Source organism: Camelus bactrianus, chromosome 4 (genome assembly GCF_048773025.1).
Source record: "Camelus bactrianus isolate YW-2024 breed Bactrian camel chromosome 4, ASM4877302v1, whole genome shotgun sequence".
In the NCBI taxonomy this organism is placed as follows: Eukaryota; Metazoa; Chordata; class Mammalia; order Artiodactyla; family Camelidae; genus Camelus; species Camelus bactrianus.
Window position 1 is genome coordinate 77,470,504 of NC_133542.1, and position 20,936 is coordinate 77,491,439.

The following is a 20,936-nucleotide window of genomic DNA, read 5'->3' on the forward strand; positions in this document are numbered from 1 at the left end:
CAGTGGAGCTGAGGACTGCTTTATTCAACAGTGAGTTTAGGAGGTCACATGTCTGTGCTCAGTGTCCTGCTTTCCTGACCTGGCCGTAGCCAGGACAGGACATGCTTGCCAGGCTGCCAGTGTTCAGCCTCTCCCTCGGGCAAGGGCCTGCCCACCCTGGGCTGAGCTCTGGGTTTAGGAAGGTGGGCCATGGCTTCTCTCCCCAGACTGCTGCTCTGGGCAAGGCTTCTCTGGCCCCACTGCGGGAGCGCCCCTCAGCCTCTAGGCCCCGTGTGCTGTGCCAGTCGCCACTCTTGCCTGGCCGCCTCCACCCACTTGCCAATGAGGGTGGCCTCCAGCTTGCGCGCCTCCACCACAGATTCCGGGTCCTCTGGGTGGGGTGTTCTGAGGAGCAGGTGTGGGGGGCACTCAGCGAGACTCATACTACCCTCGCCCGTGACCAGCCATCGGCCCAGGCCAGGAGCTGCACCCCTCCCAAAGCAGGGCTGTACCTGAGGTCCAGGTGGTGTGCTCCCCCTTGGATGGTGATGGCGAGGACCGACGAGCTCAGGTTGCTCTGGATCTGTGTCAATGAAGGAGACTCATGTCAGGAGTGCAGTGTGCGCTCACCCTCAGCCCTCCCAGCATAACCTGATGGCTACACAGCCCAGCTTTCAGGGTGCACTGAGGTGGCTGTATAGCCTGGAAAAGTCCCGTTAGAAAGGAAAGGCTAAGGTTAATGAGTCAGATGCAAGGTCACCATCAGAGGTTAAGAAGAGAACCAAAACAGAGGGAGGGGAGGAAACAATGACGACCGGAACAGTACATGAAGGAGCTACAGAGCCCAGAGTGCTGGGGCCCACACGGCAGTGGGGCCGGGGGCCGCCTGGCGTGACTCACCCCACCCCCTGCCCAGGGGTCCAGGTCGCCGTTGGAGAAGATGATGCTGCTGGCGGCTGTAAGATCTAAAAGAGCAAGGGTGGTGGGGACCAGGCGCAGCCCCCAAATCTCTGGTCCAGGGGCCAGATCAGACCCCAGCTGTATCCCAGGAGTGGGAGGGAGCAGAGCCAGCCCAGTGCAGAGGGAGGGATGCTGCCCCAACCCCCGCCTCGAGCCTCACCGCCCCCCCCGAAGCTGGTCTGCAGCCAGTCCTGCCGGGGCCACACGCCCCACGTGTCCAGGCAGTACTGCTGGCGGAGGGCCTCGGTGAACGGCAGGTCGGGGAAGATGTCTGACACGTTGTTGCTGGAAAACGTCAAGCTGATCTCAGTACAAGCCTGTGGGACACCCACACCATGGTCAAGTCGATGGGGTGGTCCATCTCACTAAGCACCCCCATACCCGGAAGTCGCAGGCCCCCAGCACCCCCATACCTGGTAGTCCCAGGCCTTGGCATTGGGACCCAAGCCACAGCCTGTGGGGTCCGCACAGGCCTGGTACTGCAGGTAGATGTCATAGCAGGGCACCAGGCCTGAGGAGTTGTACACCAGCCCTGGGGGAGAGGTGTGCTGGGGCCAGGTGCCTGGACACCCACCCTGTCCCCTTGGAGGGTTCCTGCAGGTGTTGGGAGCTCTGGGGTCCCATGGGCCCAGTGAGGAGTGGGGTGCCTGGGGTCTGGGCTATCAGCTCCTGTCCTGGCTGCTGAGGGCAGCTGGGCAGCCCACTCGATGTTCCCCCACCCAGCAGGGCGTGCCGCCCTTTGCAACTGGGGACTGCAGAGGGCCCTTGGAGCCCCGCTCCCAGGCTGGGCCAGGAAGGGAATGGCCACTTCCTCCCCAGGGGCCAAGTGGAGGCCTCTGTGTGCCCTGCCCCCATGCAGCCCTCACTGGGCCTCACTCCTCAGCCCACCACCACCGTCGGGCCCCTCACAGGGCAGCAGCCTGGGAAGGTGGGCAGACGCACCAGCCAGCTCACGGAGCCCCTTGATCCTCTGGCTTTTGCTCAGCAGCCGCTCACAGCCGACCTGGGGTTGCCAGAAGAGTGCCTCAGCCGGTGACCCCCACTTGAGACATGCAGCCCCCTCCCCAGCTCACCCTTCCCTGCTCCCAGGTGGCAGAGTAGGTGCAAGGCCCTCAAGCTGGCCAGCACTGACCACCCCTTCCCTGTCCATGGGACACTGCCTTCCCCTGATTCCAGCCAGCCGGGAGCGGGCGCCTCGCCTTGACGGGGTTGGCAGGAAGATGCCCCATGAAGTCGGTGGGGTATGGGTAGTCCATCATGGCCAGCAGGGTGAAGGCATTCCGGGCGAACCCAAAGAGCTGCAGTAGGTCCTTTGAGCCAGAGAGCAGCTGGCAGGTGCCAAACTCTTGGCTGACCGTGTCATAGTCTGGCAGGAGGGGCGGGACAAGGGCCTCTGGAGGCTGCAGGCTCTGGGTCAGGGGGTGGGGCAGGGAGGCAGGGGCCGGTGGGGGGCTGCCTCCTCACCTCCCTGTAGAAACAAGTCCTTGATCTGCTGGAAGGCATCCCGCGCGGCCTGGGCACACTCAGGACTCTGGCCCTCGAAGTCCTGGAGGAAGAGAGGGCGTGGCTGCAGGCCCTGCTGCCGGGCTGTCCAGGGGCCCCGAGCCCTCACTTACCGCTGAGACATCCCGGAAGAACTGGTAGGGGTCACCGAGGCCTGCCGCTGCGATGACAGGTGCGCTTGCCGCCAGCGCCCCCGCCACGAGGTGGGGGTACTTCATCCTCAGGTAGGCGCTGAGCATCCCCCCATAGCTGGGCGAGGGCGCAAGGTTAGCACGCCGGCCCCCAACCCGCGCAGCACCTGCCCACCTGCCCCAGGAGGGCGACCTTTCAGCCGGGACACGCCCCCTACATCCCCAGTCTGCTCTCCCTTCTCAGAGCCGCCACTCCCCAACTCCTTGCCCCTGAAGGGCCCTGAAACTTCTAAGGCCCGTAGAAATTCTGGCCGAGAAAAAGCAAGCGTTTGTTCCAGGATAGAAAGGAGAGGAGGACGCACCTCCCGCCAAAGGCGATGGCGGGGGCGTCCAGGGCCCCAAGCTTCTGCCGCAGCGCCTGGAGCAGCCCTGCGAAGTCGGCCAGGGCCTGCTCCACCGTCAGCAGCTCCGTGTACCCGCGCCACGTGGACCGCTCCCCGAACGGGAGTGACTTTCCGTAGTACCGCTGCGGGCAAGCGACCGGCAGACACTGGTCCCGCGCCCCCACCGGCCCCGCGCCGCCCCCACCCCGGCCCCGCCGCGGCGGGTACCCACGTGCTCCGCAAAAACGACAAGGGCTGCCTGCTGCGCCGCCAGCTCCAAGATGAACCCTGAGTTGTTGGCGAAGGACCACACGTCCCCCTCGTTGCCCGTGTAGAAGAATATGGGCCCCTCGCCCCTTTTCCAGAACTTCTCTGTCAGGTAGAGGCAAGGGGCCGGGTGAGGTGTGGGGCGCCCCGGGTCTCACCGGTCACCAGGAACGGTCCCCAGGGTGACCTCACCTGACACTAGGAACCGCTGGAGGAAGGTCTTGTTCCCAAACCTCTCGAAGTTGAAATGGTCCAGGAGCTGCTCAAAGTAGGCCTCCCGAAAGCCAGGGTCTGCGTCTCTGTGGACTGGAGGGCAGGACGCTCAGCGGGCAGGGGACGCGCGGGTGGCAGGGGAGGCCCGCGGGTCGGCACTCACCCACGGCCTCCAGGCTGCGCAGCTCCAGCGCCAGCAGCAGGGCCAGGGCCCAGAGCAGGGCCTGCCTGGGCGGGGGGCTCACGTCCATTTTGCCCGTTTGCTTCGGGTCATGTGGGCAAGGTCACGTGATGGCGGGACACCCTCACGTGAAGGCCTGGGCGGGGCTGTGAGCAGCGCTAGTCCTTCCTTCTCTTCCAGCTGCCCTGCTTCCAGGTCCTTAAGCCCAGGTCCTCAAGCTTCGGGCAGCCCTTGTGTCACCATGGAGACTGTCTCCATGGGGACACGTGAAGTGGGTTGAGGGTTCCAGCGGCCAAAGGGGAGGGGCGCTCCCAAGGGCAGGGCTGGGAAGGCTGCCTGCGGGGGTGGCTCTGACTGACCTTGAGGATGGTCGCGGGGTCCCTGAAAGAGGGTCAGCGGCCCTGAGAACGGAGCCCCAGCTGTCCCAGGGACAGTGAGGGCCGGTGTGGCTGCGGCAGGAGGCGGGTGGTCGGGAGACCCCCAGGCAGGAGTTAGGGCAGCTCCTGGCGGGTGAGAGGGCTGGGATGCAGGGCTGGGATCTGGGGTCCTCTCCCCTCCCCCTCGGGCTAGTCCCGTCCTGGCTCCTCAGTGAGATGGGGTCCCAGGAGGTGCCAGTACCGAGAGGACAGAGGGGCAACCCTTGCCCCCGTGTGTAATCCAGGGCCTGGTGAGGGGCCAGCTGGGCCACAGGGGGCACCATGCCAGTCCTGCTGGGGATGTGGGCAGTGAGCCAGGCCCAAAGCAGGTGGGGGGAGGTGGCCCTGCCCTAGGCAGCAGAGGGGAGGGGAGTCACCCCTACCCACTCCCAGGACTGTCCTTGGGCAGCAGGACTCATGGCTTCTGTCCAGGCCTGGCCTGTCCGGTGCTGGGATGGCCCAGGCTGGGCTGGGGCCCTGGGCTCTGACTGCGCTGTGAAATCAGGAAACTGGGCCAGCCTGGGGGGTGAGTGGGGTGTGGTCCATGTGTGCAGCCCTTTGGCTTTCCCTCCCACTGTCCCAGGACTGTTGCTGTGGCAATCTGCAGGGTGACAGTGACTGTCCATCGTGTGACACCACCCTACGGGTGTGGTCACCCAGTGCCACACCACAATCACCCCACAGTCTCTGTGTCCCTGGCCCTGTGACTCTATCCCCATCCTTTGGTCCCTGTGTCCCCATGTCCCCATGTCCCTGTGTCCCCATCCCTGTGCCACCATCCCTGTTTCCCCATGTCTCCCCTGTTCCCATGTCTCTGTGTGCCAAATCCCATGTCCCCGACCCTGTGTCCCCATCCCATATCCCCGTCCTTGTGTCCCCATCCCCCCATGGCCCTGTCCCTGTGGCCCCGTCCCTGTGGCCCTGTGTCTCCCATGGCCTCGTGTCCCCATCCCTGTGTGCCCATCCCCATGTCCCCGTCCGTATGTCTCCATGTCCCTATGTCCCCATCCCCATGTCCCCAGCCCTGTGCCCCTGTCCCTGTGTCCCTGTGCCCCCGTGTCCCCACCCCTGTGTCCCCAGGTTCCCATGTTCCCGTGTCCCTATGTCCCTGTTCCTGTGTCCCTGTCCCCACACCTAGGGATGCCTGTTCTGTGTTGAGGAGAGAGCTGCCCTTGCAAGCCCCCCATGGCCTCTTTAGGCTGGGGGCCAGGACAAGACACAAGGACTCGCAGCCCCTCTCCTGGCTGCTCCCGCTCCCCTCCCCTCCCCTCCTCTCAGCTCAGGGGCCTGAGCCGACTCCCCAACGCCGACCCACCATGCTCCCCTTCCAAACTCTCCAGGCAGCTCCTTCAAGCCTGGGGTGGCACCGGGAAGGCCCATGGAGGTGCGTTCTGATTCCCTCCGACACTGTCCTGCCACACCTGGTGGCCCTGAGCATGCAGTATGTCTGGGGGTCCAGAAGCCCTTCCCCCAGCTGCCTGAGGCCCCTGACTTTGGGAATAAGGCTGGGGCCTGATTCCGCCTCCACAGCCCACAGATTTGGGGAGCCAGACCCTCGTCACAACCTATTCTGCCCCTTTCAGACCTCAAAGCTGGCAGGCTTGGGGGGGTGGGGGTGGGAGAGCGGGAGGGCCCTACACAGGTCCCGGGGCGCTCAGCTCTGACCCACGTGGCACCTCCACTTGTGGCCACGCTCTCGGGTGTGTGTGAACTGACACCCCTTTACCACGTTCACGTTCACTGGATTCAACAACATCCACACCCTCGTTATTACCTAGTTCTAAAACGATCTCATCTTCCATCACAGAAGCTCTTCACTCACTGAGCCGCAACTCCCAATTCCCCTCCCCCAGCCTGGGTGGCCCCTACTGTCCTCTCTGTCTCTATGAGTTTGCCTACTCTAGGTACCTCATATGAGTGGAATCCCACAGAACTTGTCTGTCTGTGTCTGGCTGGTTTCACTGAGCCTAAGGTCTTCAAGGTCCGTTCGTGTCGTGGTGCGTGTCAGGACATCCCCCCTTTTTAAAGGCAGGTAACATCCCGTTGCACGGGTGGACCACCCCATGCACGTCCATTCCCCCATCAGTGGACACGTGGGGCGTTTCCCCCTTTTGGCTATTGTTAACAGTGCTGCTGTGAGCCTGGGTGTACGGGCACCTCTTCAAGACCCTGCTTTCAATTTTTGGCAAGTATATACGCAGAAGCGGGACTGCAGGACCATATGGTAATTCTGTTTCCTTTTTTGAGAAACTGCCGAACTTTTTCCACTGTGGCTGCACCATTTTGCATTCCAGCCAGCAGTGCACAGAGGTTCCAGTGTCTCCACAGCCTCACCGAGCCCTTGTTTCCCGTTTAAGAGCAGCCATTGCCATGAGGGTGAGGCGGTCCCTCGGGATTTTGATCTGCGTTTTCCTGATGATCAGCGATGTTGGGCAGCTTTTCATGTGCTTATTGAACATTTATCAATCTTCTTTGGAAAAATATCTGCTCAGGCCCTTTGCCTATTCTTGACTGGCCAAGGGCTGTCCCCAGGCAGGTCCCGGTGCCCGCAGCTCCGACCCGTGTAGCACCTTGCAGCCGCATGTCCACATTCGTGTGTGTGGGTGCTACGTTATACGTAACGCATGAGGTTCCCTTGTGGCGCTGTGGAACGTGTTTTCATTCTTTGTTTATGCACTGCTGAGTTTTAGGAGGGTTTTTAGTTGCAGAATTTGGGTTTGTTTGTTTTCGATGTGTTTCAAAAGGTTTTGTTTGCTTTCGTTATTGAGTTTTAGAAGTTTTAAAAAATATATTCTGGTATGTATGACCGAAACATCAGCTGTCCACCAGATATTGACACAACATTGTAAACTGCCTGTACATCAATACAGAGGAATGCTCTACGTATACACGTATGTATATATTCTGATGGTTAAACTCGCACAGGTATGTAGTTTGCAAATATTTTCTCCCCTTCCAAGGGTTGCCTTTTCACGCTTGTTAGTGTCCTTCGGTGCACAAAAATTTTTATTCTGATGAAATTCAACTCGTCTGTGTCTTTCATTGCTTGTGCTTTGGCGTTTTATCTAAGAATCCATTGTCATGTCCAAGCTTATGAAGATTAACCTGTATGCTTTGTTTATAGGGCTTTTATGCTTTTAGCTCTAACGTTTAGGTCACTGATCCATTTTGAGTTAACTTTTTGTATGTGGTGCGAAGCAGGGGTCTAACTTCATTCTTTGCATGTGGAAATCCAGTTTTCCCAACATCATTTGTTGAAGACGAATTATTTCCTCCATGGAATAGACTTACTACCCTTGCGAAAACCAACTGGCCGCAGATATACAAGTTTATTTCTAGACCCTTACTTGGGTCCCGTTTTGAATGCTGTGCCTTTGTAGGATGTTTTAAAATTGGGAAATGTGTGTCTTCCAACTTTTGGCGATTCAGGCTCCACCCCTTGCAGTTATTCCATGTGAAATTGGGGATTGACTTTTCAATTTCTGCAAAAAAAATACTGCTGGAATTCTGATAGGGATTGCACTGAACTGGCAGGTGACTTAGGGCGGTACTGACCTCTTAAAGTCAAGTCTTCCCACTCATGAAAGAAGGGTATCTTCCCACTCATTTGTGTCTCCTTTCTTTCAGCAATGTTCTGCAGCTGTCAGTACACATTAAACACCTCCCTGGTTGAATTTATTTCTGGTCATTTTATTCTTTTAGATGCTATTTTAAATGGAATTGCTTTCTTAACTTCCTTTTGGATTGGTCATTGCAGGTGCATAGGAACAGGACTGATTTTGTTGGTTGATCCAGTACCTTGCCACTTTCCTGAATTTATTAGCCCTGGTAGCTTTCTTGTAGATTCTTTTGTACACAGCTTCTACATATTTTTCCTCTGGGTTACCATGGAGATTACATTTAGCATTGTAAACTTATAATAATCTACTTCAATGGACGACTTCCCTCAATAACATACATAAACTATGCTTCTAAACAGCTCCATCCTTTCCTCTTTGTGTTACTGCCATCACATATTACATGTTTGTACATTACACGCACAATGACATACATTTGTAATCATTGTTATGCATTTGTCTTTGAAGTCTGGTAGTAAATAAAAAGTTGAGTCACAACCAAAAATACAATACTGCTAGTGCTTCCACTTACCCATGGATTTCCCTTTAACAGAGATCTTAATGTCTCCCCATGTCTTCGAGGTGCTGTCTCAGGTCCTCTTATCTCAATCTGAAGGACTCCGTTTAGCATTTCTGGCAGGGCAGATCTGGTGGCAACAAACTCTCAGCTTTTGTTTATCTGGGAATGCCTCAAATTCTCCCACATTTTTGAAGGTCATTTTGGCCAGATAGAGAGTTCTTTGCTGACAACTTTTCCCCCTATCAGTTTATGTATATCATCCCATTGTCTTCTGGCTTCTATCGTTTTTTGGTGAGAAATTATGTTATCTTACTGAAGACTGCTTGTACATAACAAGTAATTCTCCCGTGCTATTTTCAAGATTCTGTCTGTCTTTCAACAATTTGATTATTAAAGTATCTTGGTGTGGGTCTCTTTGAGTTGATCCTACTTGGAAATCATTGAGCTTCTTGAATTTATAGGTTCATATCTTTCATCAAATTGGAGGCGTTTTAAACAATATTTTTTCAAATATTCTTTTTGCCCTCTTCTCTCTTCTCTGAGACTAGTATAATGCACACGTGAGACCTGCTTAGGATAGGATCCCAGAGGTCCCCTGGTCTCTGTGCGCTGTTCTCCACTCTTTCTTTCTGTCTTCACATTAGTTTCAATAGTCCTGCCTCCACCTTTGCTCATTCTTTCTTCTGGCTGCTCAAACCTGCTACTGAGCCCCCTAATGAAGTTTTCATTTTAGTTACTGTACTTTTCAGTATGAGACTTTGTTTTCTTTTAATAATTCCTCCTTATTGATACTCTCATTTTGTTCATATGTTATTTTTTATGATTGCCTTTCCTTCCATGTGCATGTTTTCTTTGAGCTCTTGTTAGCATTGTAAAGAGAGTTCTCTTAATATCTTTTTGTAATAATTCTGATGTCTGCAGTTCTTCAGGGATGGTGGCTATCAATATTTTGTTCCTTTGAGTGGACCATACTTTCCTGTTTTTTAAATTTTCCCAGTGATTCTGTTGTTGCTGCTGTTGAAATATGGTTTTGATGGTTCTGATTTTTTTTTTTAAATGTTTATGTGGGAATGAAAGCTTGGAGCTGCCTACTCTGCCTTGTGGATGACAACCTTCCCTCTTCTTTGGCTTTGCTGGTCTTTCCATTATACCTAAGTTCCGTATTGCATTAACTTTTGTTCCATCATTAGCTACACCCCTTTCCTGTCTGGTTTTGTGGTAAGCTGGATAAGATGCCACCACCTATTCCAAAACTAAATATGTAACCTGACATGACAAAAGGAAAGCTGTAGGTGGAATTAACTTAAGGACTGAAGATAGCAAGATTGTCCTGGATGGAAATATGACTATCAGAGGACTAGAGTTGGAGATGTGACAGCAACTCCAGTCTCTCAATCTATACCCAGACATTTCACAATAACGGAGATCTGCTTACCAACATGGGAAATATCACAGTTAGAGCAAATGTACTTTTATCCCGACTGAAAGTCCATCTATTGGGCTGGCCTGGGAGCAGGTGACTTGCCTGCCCAGCCCCTTCCAGCCCGAGCAGGGCAGTGGGAGGATCCCTGAGTCCAACGTGTAAACACCACAGCCAGCCAGGAGCCCATATCCCCAGGTCACAGATGCCCCCAGACCCTCAGGTCAGGGCGTGTCCACAGGCTCTGAGACCCCAGGCTGAGCTGCACCCGGCTGTCCCCTCGGCTCCGGCCTCTGATCACATCCTGGGCTCCAGGGAGCCAGAGTAGCCCCGGGTGACAGAGGCCCCAGGACACCCACAAAGCCCTTGCACGGCCGGGAGGAGGACAGACGGGCCTCAGGAATGCAGTCAGAATTCGATTCTCTCAGGAGAAGGAAGAAGGCTCCCGGGTGGGCAGGGCCTCCCCGAATCACAGCGCTCATTTACTCCTGTCTGTTCCTGACGGTGTCCTGATGAGAACCAGGCGAGGAGCCGGGCCCAGCGGCCACCCCGAGCACCTACGGGGCCCCAACACGTCCCGGCCCTGTCGCCCACGAGGCCGCTGCCGTCAATCCGGCCTGGAGCACGTCCAGCCAGCTGGGCGGACATGGCACAGCCAAGGTCAGGGTCAGGGTCCTGATGACAGGAAGTGTGGGCCCGTGGGCAGCGCCCACTCGGGAGTCGTCCCGCCCTAGGCGGGGGCCCAGATGGGCAGGGGGTGAGCCTCGGTGTTGAACACGTAGGTGTCCAGGCTGAGCAGGTTTGGGTCGTCAGAGAAGAGCAGGTACAGGTACTTGAGCGTCTCCCCCAGAAAGAAGCTCTCCATCTTGTCCCTGGGCTGGGGATTGCTGGGGTCCTGCACATTGCTGATGGAGGAGTAGCCGCCCGAGGGGATCTGCACGAGAGCCCAGGCCTCAGCATCAGGACTGCGGGCTCGGCCCTCTCGAGGGCGGCCAGCCAGAGGCACCCTCTGAAGGCCCCTTCCCACCGCAGCACACACAGTCCCCCAGGGCAGGGACTGGAATGGGGAGATCACCAGGGCGCATAGGAGAACTTGCCGCCCTGGTGGTCAGCCAGCGTTCCTCTGGACGCCCCTGGGGGATGCCAGCAGCCCTCAAGTGACCAGATGGAAAGGGCCTTGGAGGTCTTGCAAAGGCCTTGAGGTCACGTGATGGGAGTAGACTGCACGGCCTCACATGCCACAGGGCAAGGGTCAAGTGACCTCTGAGCCGTGGCCCCACCTGTGAGACGGTCGGCCGGGCCTGAGCACAGTGCGGGTGGCGCCATGGTCATGGCAGCCGTCCTGGAGAGCAGCAGCCCAGAGGTCACCCCAGGTGCAAACGTGCTGTGCAGGCCACTCAGAGGACCCAGGAGGGACACGCTCCGTGCACCTCAGGCCCCTGCAGGGACCCTCGCCACACATGCTGGCCCCCTGCCCCTGGGTCATTTGCACCTAGAGACACATTATCTTCATGTAACCCAATCCCTGTGGCATAATAGCGGTGTCGGGGAAGACTTGGGGCGCCAGTGGCTGCGTCGGGTCACGGGTCACCCCCCGAACCACAAGGCCCCTCCGATGCAACAGAAACATCCAGGGCCCACATTCGGCCCTCCAGGGGCCAGAAGGGACACCTGTCCTGAGCCAGCCCTGGACGCCTGGACGTAAGGGGACAAAGGAATTGCCCATGGCCAGCACGTCCACTCCTGGCACCCAGGAAGGGGGGATGTGCGGTCCAGAAGGGAAGAGCGCCACTTAGATCTCCTGGGCAAGGCTGGCCCATGGCCCGAGGGTCACCCACGGGGACCTGGCTGCACGGTAGACATGAGAGATACCTTTCTTCAGACCCAAGATCCACATGGTGTCCAGGGCGTCGATCAGCGTGAGGCCGAGGCCGAACCACTCACTGAAGGACCTGGACACGGGCCTCAGCTCGTCGTGGCCCCAGGCGAACTTGCGGTACCCGGCCCACGCGTGGCGGAAGGCGTCGATCACGGCCTTCTGGCGCTCCTTGGGGGATGCTGGGGGGTAAGCCGGCTGTGAGGACCAGTCAGCACTGAGACCAGCTGCTCTGGTCCCACAGCGAGCGACGCAGATGGGGGGACACTGTCCAGGCCACAGGAAGCAGGGGACCGCAGTGAAGGCCAGGACGCTCAGTGCCAGACCTGGCCGCCAAGCCCGGCCGTCCACCTGCACCAGGGGCCTGGCAGGGGTGACCCTCCGGGGCACCGGGACACTCAGGGAGCAAAGGTAACCGAAGCCCTGGAAGCAAGGCAGCTGTGCTGCGCGAAGTGGCTGTGAGGACGTCCAACGTGACAGGTGCCGGTGACCCGGACGAGAACACCTGAGAGCATCCCTCCCATGGCTGCAGGGCTGGACGCGGGATGACAGACCGTCCAGGACCCACGTGTCCTCACTAGCGCTCTAGTGCATGCCTGGCCCCCGACGCCGGGCCCCCCGGGTGTCCCAGGCTGAGCAGCGCCCGGAGGCACAGCAGGCGCTGCACCGCCCGCCCCGCGGCGCCTCTGCGTGTCCACACCCCACCTCTGTCCAGATGCCCAGGTGAGGCCCGGGAGGGCGCAGGCGGGACCTTACCTGGCGGGTTCTGAATCCCGAGGGCCTGCGGGGAAGGCCTGGGGGGGCCCTCTGCCTTCCTAGAAGGGAGCTCGCTGCCCTGCTCTGGCTCCATCACTGCTCCCCTCCAGCTAGGAGGAGAGAAGGAAAAGCATTCAGAGCAGCTCAAGGGGGCAAATGCCCCGCGGTCGCTGCCCAACTCAGGCTCCCACGTGCCCTCCACGCGGCAGAACCGCGAGGAGGCGGGGCCCTGCCTCACCGGGCGCAGACTGTCTGCCTCAAAGGAGAACACACGGCAGACGTCACGCGGGTTCTCCCTGTTTTTCAGAAAAGCAAACAGCAAAGAGGCCAGCCTCCTGGTTGCTCACGTTCAGACCCGTCTGCCCGCGTACCTGATGGTTCTCTGCCCCTTTTCGTCCACCGCCTCTGCCCTCCTCTCGGCCTCATCCTGCCCCCTGTCCTTGAAAGTTCTGTCGGGGGCTCTGATCTGCAGGTTGGGTGGTCCCCGTCGGAAATGCCTTGGAAGCTTCTGGACAAAAACAAGAGTCACTCCTGAAAGGGCGCACCTGCCGAGGAGCTGCTGTCCTTTTCCCCCGGGGGCGCTCTCTGCGGCCAGACCCCGCCGCGCGGAGTGCCGTGGGCCGGCTGTGCGGCTGTGCTGTCCCAGGGGAAGGTCTTTTCACTTCTCCTGCGATGTGCAGATTTGCGGGGAGCTCTGGGTACCCGGACGGAAGCTTTGCCGACGGGCGAGGACAGCCCGGGCCAGCGGGCCAGCCCTGGCCTGGACGTTTACAGGCGTCAGACCCTAAGGGTGGCCAAGAAGGGGTAGAACCACCGTGTCCCCACGGGCGGAGCCGCAGAGAATGCTGTCGCTGGCCTGCGTCTGGGGCTCCCCAGCTTGGTCCTCGGAGTGCTGTGGCGGGGTGGCCGGGCAGCGGCAAAGCGCCGTGCGGGGAGCAGCCCCCATCCTGGCGCAGCCAGTCCCCACCAGTGGGTGTGCTCGGCCACTGCTCCGGGGAGAGAGGATCGCCTGCTTGTGAGCGGAAAACCCTTGCTCTTCGGGATCTGTGGCAGCCTCGGGAGAGGGTCTGTGAAGACATCTTCCTTGCAAAGATTCAAACCCCAGGAGCTGGGGCCCCTGGGCCAAGAGAAGGGGGCCTGGCCGAGACAAAGCACTGCGGCCAAAGTAGGCCTGGACGAGTGCTGGGGTCCGGGCGACAGAAGGTCTAAGAAGGTGGCCTCCAGAAGCCCAGCGTGCCCAAGGGGACTTGGGCCAGGGAAGAGGCACACACTCACCCCGTCACGTCCACGCCCCTCCTGGACACCAGCGCCCGGCTCATGGACATCGAGGTGTGGACGTGTGTCTTTCAGTTGGGGAAACGCGCCACCTTGTGCTTTCACACGACCGTGAAGGTCAGCGTGCGACAGCGCGGCCGCAGGAGGGACAGAATGCATGTGGGCTCTCGAGGGGAGAAATCTGGCCTTTTCCACAGGCCCTCACGCCAGACACGGGAGAGCGGCCTCCTGGCTCTCCCCAGGGCAGCCCTGCAGGGTGTGAGCCAGCACCTGGCCCGGATCCCCTCCTGGCGGCCCCGGCACCCAGCCAGCAGGGGAGGCTCCCCAGGTGCACAGCTCCCAGTTCTCCAAGGCCAGCCCCCGAGCCACCTGCCTTTGGAGGGGTCCTTCCCTGGCTCTCTGGCTGACCTTGGTGCCCTCTAGTCTCCACACCCTGCACTGCACGCGTGGAGCTGCCGCAGAGCTAGGCCTGGCCCTTTCCTCCAGCCTTTGTGGACGCCACGCACCCCTGCACCTGAGCACTCCCAAACCTGTATCCCAGGACGCAACTCTGACCCTCGGGGCCCCCACACCTCCGTCCGGGCACAGCCCGGGCCAGGACCTCCCAGAGAGAAGGGATGGGTTTTGTTCACACCCTGCCGGGGTCCGGCCCGGCAGGTGTGCAAGTAAGACGAGCAAAGAACATCCCTCCTCCTTTCCCTGCTACCACTTGTCCGACCAGCCCTGAGCAAGGAGGGTGAGGTTAAAGCCTGCAACAGACGGGAGAAAAAGAGTTCTCCCCAGTCTGCCTGAAACAGCACGTACTGCTCTGAAGTGCTTCCGGAACGGACCCGCTTACAACTCCACACACAGTGCATTCAAAGTACCTGCGGTGAGAGCCCCGGGAAGGTTTCTGGGTGAGCGTCTGCTTTCTGAGGGGCTGGCAGGACCGGTGGGTTTGCTGGTCTCATCCTCTGCCCTTCCGCCGACCTGTTCTCGGCTGAACAAGAGAACCTGTTTTATCTCAAATCCGCCACGAGGCCTGCAGGAGGTTCAGAGCACGCCGAGGACAACGTCCACACACGTGTTACTCCCTGCACAAGGACGTGGGGGACCTCAGAAGAGGCGCCAAAGGAAGCCAAGAATGGCCAAAGGGAATCCAACCTTTCCCAAAGCGCCTGGCGGTCCCGACGCCCACCCCACAGCACACAACACTCCCCTCGCAGTTTCGGTCTCAGCACGTATGGATGGTGGCAAGCGGGCAGTCTGCTCGAGCACCCACAGGGCCTTTAGTTTTCCTCCTCCAGAGCAAGTTCAGAGGAGCTCGGGAGGGGTCCTCCGCGTGTGTGCCGGCACCCTGCCCGCTCCGTCCCCAGCGCCCGGCAGCACGCGTGAGGACGTTCCCGGAACCCTCAGGACCTGCATCTCACCGTGAGACGGAGGAGCAGGTGCCAGCGCTTAACCAGACGCCTGGGAAACAGCCAGCCGGCCTCAAAGTGACCCCCACGTTGCAGCCAGGTGCTGGGGACGCTCTCGGCCTGTCTCTCCATTTCCATTTCCTGCCAGTCTGTGAGGTCCCCCTCCTGCAGCTGCGAGGTCGCTGCGCTACTGCCTAGTCACCCCCAGCCCCCTCAGCTGTCCTGTCAGGAGGGTGCCGCGGGTACCTGGCCACTGGTCAGACGTGCTGACGTAGGTCAGGAGGCCACAGAGCATCAGAAAGGCCAGCAGGAAGAGGATGGCGTTCCGCTGAAACCTGGACAGCTGCTTCCATTTCTGAGAGACGGGCAGAGAACGACGCTGTTTACCGACAGTAACACAACGGGAAACCTCAACTGTGACAAACTCCGTGAGGACGAGGAGGAATTCAGAAGGTCCAGTGAGGAGCCCTGTTGGTTTTGAACTGGGGGAAGCTCCGTCTCAGCAGGGACCACACTGCAGCTGACACACGGCACTGGTGGCGCGATGCGAACGAAAACACACGTCGGAAGCGCTTCCGCCCCACGCATGGGCATTAAAGACGGGCAACTCTCGTGTCCCGGCTCAGGCCGGGCGGGCCTTGCCTCTGCCGAGATGTGCTGGGCCTCCGTCCCGCAGCCCGAGACCCGGGACAGCGGGACCAGTGGCCCCCACCTCCTCTCCCCTGAAAATGTACAAGTTTCTCGTGTCTCATTAAAGGCTTTGTGCAACGCAAATTGAAAACTAACTGACTATGGTTGTGGCCGCTGGATATTCTTGACCCATTAGGTCTTAAAATAGGACCACAGTGCCGTCAGGAAACACAATTTATTGAGGTGAGTTCAAGTACAATTTTCACAACTTAAATTTGGGATCAGTGATATAATGGAAACTTATGAACCAGAAGGGGCCTGTTGGGCGCCCAGGAAAAAGGGCGTGGGAGTTGTGCTTCTCCTTAACTACTATGAGACCATGGAGTCCGAAATCACAGAATGAAGGTAAGGGAGATTTGTTTGTGTTTTTTGTCACCTCTCAGTAGCCAGACCAAAATCTCCTGATTCTAGACAGACGTAAAAGAAAATCACCTCTCAGGATGTAAATCCAGGCCAGAGGAAGAAGTCTGTATAAAGCTTAAAACGGTGACTGGGGCAAAGTTTGTCCAGAGGAAACAAGATTGAGAAGAAACCTTCTGAATGTCTTAGCTCTAGAGGCCAGCATGAGGACGGTCTGATAGACAATGTTGAAGACATTAGAAAGCCGAGAGGCAGACAAACCATCAGTAAACAGATGTTAGAGACCAGAATAAAACTGCACCAAGTTGAAACAGAAATTTAATCAGATTACTAAAACACCACTGAGGGGCTTACTCCTAGGAACAAACACACAGACACACACACAGCAATGCTGCAGTGTGAATGGAACACCAGATGTCCGCTCAGCCTGGACTGACTTCCGGGCCAAGGGCAGGGACCACCTCGGGCACGCAGGGGCACGAGAGCCTTCAGACGGTCCGTCTGAGGGTTGTGTCCAAGGCCATGAACCTCCCTCTGTGAAGCCCTTCTGTGAGGAACAGGCCAGGCTAGTGACTCCCGGGCACCGCTGAGAACACGCCCCACGGGAGGAGGGACTGGACCCGGGCAGGAGGACGGACTGGACCCCCGCAGGAGAAAGGGCTGGACCCCGCGGGAGGAGGGGCTGGACCCCGGCAGGAGGGGGGACTGGACCCCCGCGGGAGGAGGGGCTGGACCCCGGCAGGAGGGGGGACTGGACCCCCGCGGGAGGAGGGGCTGGACCCCGGCAGGAGGGGGGACTGGACCCCCGCGGGAGGAGGGGCTGGACCCCCGCAGGAGGGGGGGTAAGCCTCTTATTGGGGCCCCTTGCTGGCGGCAGGCGGCCGCGTCGTCCGTGCTCAGGCGACAGTGTGACAGCGCCGGCCTCAGCCGTCTCATCGCGTCCCAGACGACCTCGTCCGAGGCTGGGTCCCAGGCGTCTCGGCCCGGCTGTCGCCGCCGCGGCCGAGCCCTGGACGCCAGGGGCTCCTACGTCCTCCCCGAGGCACCGGCGCAGGCTCGGCCCGGCCGGGAACCGCGACGGCCTCCCGCCCGCGCCGCGCGGCCCCGCAGTCCCGGCCGCCAGCCCTCACCGAGCGGCGCCGCCAGCCGCTGCCGCGCTCAGAGCTGCGGCCGGGGCTCACCCTCAGCGCGAAGCAGTCCCCACGCGGCGCGGGGGGCGGATACATGGCCCGGACGGCCCTCGGGGGTCCGGAGGCCGGCTCGGAGCAGGCGCGGAGCTCGCTGGCCTAACGCCGCTCCCGGCGGTTTAGCGCCGCGCCCTCCACGACCGGCCTCCGCGAGCGCAGCGCGCACGCGCAGGGATGGGACCTGGGGCGCCGTTCTGCGCCTGCGCAGGCCTCCTCCGAGCTGGGCGGTGGCCATGGCAACAGAAGCGCGCGGCGGCCATGGCAACAGAAGCGCGCGGCTTCCGCGCGGGCAGGTCTCCCGCCGCTCCGCCAGGCTGGCAGGGAGCCTCTGCGCCCCCGGACCCGGGGCTCCACCCGCCCCTACACCAGGCAGATTTGAGGAGGGTTCCCGGCCATCAGTCCTCTCGCTGAGGCCGCCCGCTGAGTTGGACAGACGCGCTCTGGGAGTTTTCATCCACTGGACCTGTGAAAACTAATAAAACCTTATTTAAAATGGAGTCGAAGGGGAGGGTATAGCTCAAGTGGTAGAGCACATGATTAGCATGCATGACGTCCTGGGTTCAGACCCCAGTACCTCCGTTTAAAAAGAAAAACTATTAATAGATTAAAAACTAATAGACCTAATAAACCCCTCCCCCAAATAAAACAAATAAATGAATGAAACGGAGTTGAGAGGCCAGAAAGGGGAGCTCTCACGCCCGACCACTCAGCCTCAATTTCAGACCCAACAGGAAGGTTCCTACATACTACCCAGCAGGAGGAAGGGAGATTTTCTCCCTGCCTGGCAACAGCCCAGCCAATGAGAGACCATCACAGCTCAGCCAGTGAAAAGCCACTACACCTCTAATTCCCATTTTCCTCCAATGGACCCTTTGTTTAGATCAGGCCCTCCCAACTCCCCTTCTCCTCTATAAAATCATTTCCTCGCCTTTGTTCTCTGTCCTCGCCCGTGGTTCACCATAGGTTGCTTATCCTGAACTCCAGTTCTTTACTGTTCCCAAATAAACATATGTTGCTGGTAAAATAATTGGTTGTTAACAGTCAATTACAACCTGCAACAGAACCTTCAACAGGGAAGTACCAACAGTCAGAGGCCCCAGTGGGAAAAGGTATACATTGCATCTCCCACAAGAAATCAATCACCCCAGCAACGCATCTGATGAGAAACACTTCTCACCGTGAACTCTCTCATTTTTCCAGTGGGCTTTCATTCAGAAAACACCTCTCAACTTCATTTTTCGCTGTAAAATAAGCGTTGCCCTCCTTTGTTTGCTGGATCTACCCACGGCTTTTGCTGTAAGCTTGCTTGTCCCAAATTGTAATTCCTCTGCTGTTCCCAAATAAGCTCGCTTTTCCTGGTAAAATAACTGGCTGCTTATTTTTAAGATCAACAGACTAGCTAGTTTTCAGGATGTGCTCAAGATCACTCAGCTGTGAGCATGTTTTTCCCTCAACAAACAAGGTAAAGCACCCCTGTACTACCCAGGATTGCTCAGCTGAGGGCCCCGTCCAGCACTTTTCTCGGGCCAGCCTCAAACTCGGTCCCTCCCTTGTGCTTTCAGGACAGGCTGCCCCCTCCCTGTTGGTGAGCCCACTGCTTCCTGCAGTCCTGTCCATGACATTTCTGGGTGTTACGGGAGCTCCTTGGTGCCTGCGCCTCCCGCTCAGCTCCTTGGCTTGTCTGAGCCTGCTCCAGAAAGGCCTTCCTCCCCTCCTGCCCCTTCCTTTCTCAGGGCCGTCCCTGAGGTCTCTGTAGGTCTTACCCCACTCACAGCTCTGCTGGCAGTTCCAGCGACACCCTCAGGTACCTGTCCCTCCACAACCCGTTGTCAGGGAAATGGTGGCATCTGAAGGATGCATGTGCAGGAGGGTGAGTCACGGCTCTCAAAGCTGGGGGCGCAGGAGCCCATCCCTGGAGCCCTGGCTCAAGGGGCAGGTTCTGGGCCGGCCCCCCAGGGTGCCTGACTCCCTAGGTTGTCTCAGGCTCCCCTGAGAGCCTGGGCAGAGCTGGACGGGACTACGGGGCAGGGGGCAGCGGGCAGCCCAGGGCGGATTCAGCTCAGCTAATCAATGGTCTGATTAGCATAAGGCTTCTTATTGTCTACCCTGATGTTAGAAAGCAAAGCAACACCTTCAGAGTTCTAAGGGGGAAAAGGGAACTTTTTGTTCCTAGTAATATTTTTGTCTTAAAGTTGATTTCATCTGATTTAGGTATAGCTACTCCGGCTCTTATGGTTGCTGTTTGCATGATATATCATTCTCCAACATGACAATTAAAACACATATGCACCTAAGAACAAGGTCCAAAAGCATGGAGCAAAAAGCTTACAGTGAAGAGAGATTCAGACAATTCAAAGGTAATATTTAATGTCCCACTTTCAATAATAGCTAGAACTTGGCATAGCATAAGCAGTGGCTAGGAGGTGTGAACAGTGCTAGCAACTGACTCGACCTCACTGGCATGTGTAGAGCACTCTGCCCCAAATGGCGCGTCACACGTTCTTCCCAGTGTGCATGCAACGTTCTTCAGCAGGACCACATGTCACACCGTGAAGCAAGTCTACACACATTTAAAGTGTTTCAAGTCGTGCGATACATGTTCTAACCACAGTGGAAGTAATCTAAAAAGAAAAATAAAGATTTTGGTAACCCCGAAATACTGGGGAAATTAAAACAACACACTTCTAAATCAACCAGGGTTCAAAGAAGAAATCACAAGGGGAATCAACAACAGTTTGAACTGAATGAAAACTGAAAATAAACCAAAATTTATGGGATGCAACTAATGCAGAGCTTAGAGGAAAATGTGTAACTGTAAACATTTATATTGGAAGAGATTTAAAGATCTCAAATTTTAAAACCAAAGTTTCTATCTTAAGGAGGGGGAAAAAAGGCTCAAACTAAACCCAAAGCAAGCAAAAAAAAAGAATAAAGTTTAGAGAAATCAATGAAAGAGAAAGAAGAAAAATAACAGAGAAAATCAATAAAACAGAAAGTCGTTCCTTTGAGGAGATCGACCAACATTAAGCCAGACTAATCAAGAAAAAATTAAATCAGGCACAAAAGAAGGGCCATCACTACTGACCTTACAGAAATCACAGGGATTGTAAGGGAATATTATTAACAACTTTATGTCAATAAATCAAGGTTTAGATGACATGGGAAAATTCCTAAAAAGGTACAAATTACCAAAAGCGATGCAAGAAGAGATAGAAAATATGAATATGCCTGTAAGAAAATTGGATTAGTAATTTTATAATCCTGCTCCCCGCCCCAAACCCCACCCACCGGAAAAGCCCAGGCCAGGGTGGTTTTCCTGGTGAATTCTACCAGACGTGTAAGGAGGATTAACACCAATCCTTCACAAACTCTTCAGAAAGTAGAACTCGTTCTACGAAGTCAATATTAACCTAATACCAAAACTAGACAGAGGCATCACAGGAAAACCACAGACCAAAGTCCTCCATTAATATACATGCAAAAATTCTCCACAAAATATTAATAAACAATTCAGCCACATATGAAGAGGGTTGTGCATTGTGACCATTTGCTTCAGAAATAAAAGTTTGGTTTAACATCCAAAAATTCATGTTATGCACCATATTAACATAATAAAGCAGCAACTACACGACCATTTCAATAAATGCAGAAAAAAGCATTTGACAAAGTCCAGTACGTTTTCACAATAAATATTCTCAACAAATTAGGGACAGAAGAGACCTTCCTCAACCTGGTTAGGGAGCCCGCGAACCCCTGCAGCTGACATAGTACTCACTGGAGAAAGACCAAAGGTTTTGTTCCTCTA

General features: G+C 57.0%; 2 protein-coding genes across 5 annotated transcripts; both read right to left on the minus strand.

The window, feature by feature from the left end:
• Positions 1 to 3: 3 nt before the first annotated feature.
• DPP7 (dipeptidyl peptidase 7) lies at positions 4 to 3,754 on the minus strand. Of its 2 annotated transcripts, none has more exons than XM_074362726.1 (13): positions 3,600 to 3,754; positions 3,416 to 3,529; positions 3,189 to 3,328; positions 2,936 to 3,099; positions 2,556 to 2,691; positions 2,404 to 2,485; positions 2,139 to 2,305; positions 1,882 to 1,942; positions 1,353 to 1,471; positions 1,100 to 1,224; positions 880 to 944; positions 492 to 562; positions 4 to 384 (listed from the first exon to the last, which is right to left on the minus strand). In XM_074362726.1, exons 1-13 carry the CDS (start codon positions 3,685 to 3,687, stop codon positions 262 to 264), a joined length of 1,455 nt encoding a protein of 484 aa, XP_074218827.1. In that variant the 5' UTR covers positions 3,688 to 3,754; the 3' UTR covers positions 4 to 261. The 2 variants fall into 2 exon arrangements, with proteins under 2 accessions (XP_074218827.1, XP_074218826.1); XM_074362725.1 differs by having other exon boundaries at positions 1,100 to 1,256.
• A 3,948-nt stretch (positions 3,755 to 7,702) lies between these two features.
• LOC141577525 (endoplasmic reticulum mannosyl-oligosaccharide 1,2-alpha-mannosidase-like) lies at positions 7,703 to 17,271 on the minus strand. Of its 3 annotated transcripts, none has more exons than XM_074362729.1 (7): positions 17,126 to 17,271; positions 15,141 to 15,249; positions 14,364 to 14,476; positions 12,594 to 12,730; positions 12,223 to 12,332; positions 11,463 to 11,648; positions 7,703 to 10,524 (listed from the first exon to the last, which is right to left on the minus strand). In XM_074362729.1, exons 1-7 carry the CDS (start codon positions 17,168 to 17,170, stop codon positions 10,400 to 10,402), a joined length of 825 nt encoding a protein of 274 aa, XP_074218830.1. In that variant the 5' UTR covers positions 17,171 to 17,271; the 3' UTR covers positions 7,703 to 10,399. The 3 variants fall into 3 exon arrangements, with proteins under 3 accessions (XP_074218830.1, XP_074218829.1, XP_074218828.1); XM_074362728.1 differs by having other exon boundaries at positions 12,594 to 12,727; positions 17,075 to 17,214; XM_074362727.1 differs by having other exon boundaries at positions 17,075 to 17,202.
• Positions 17,272 to 20,936: the final 3,665 nt, after the last annotated feature.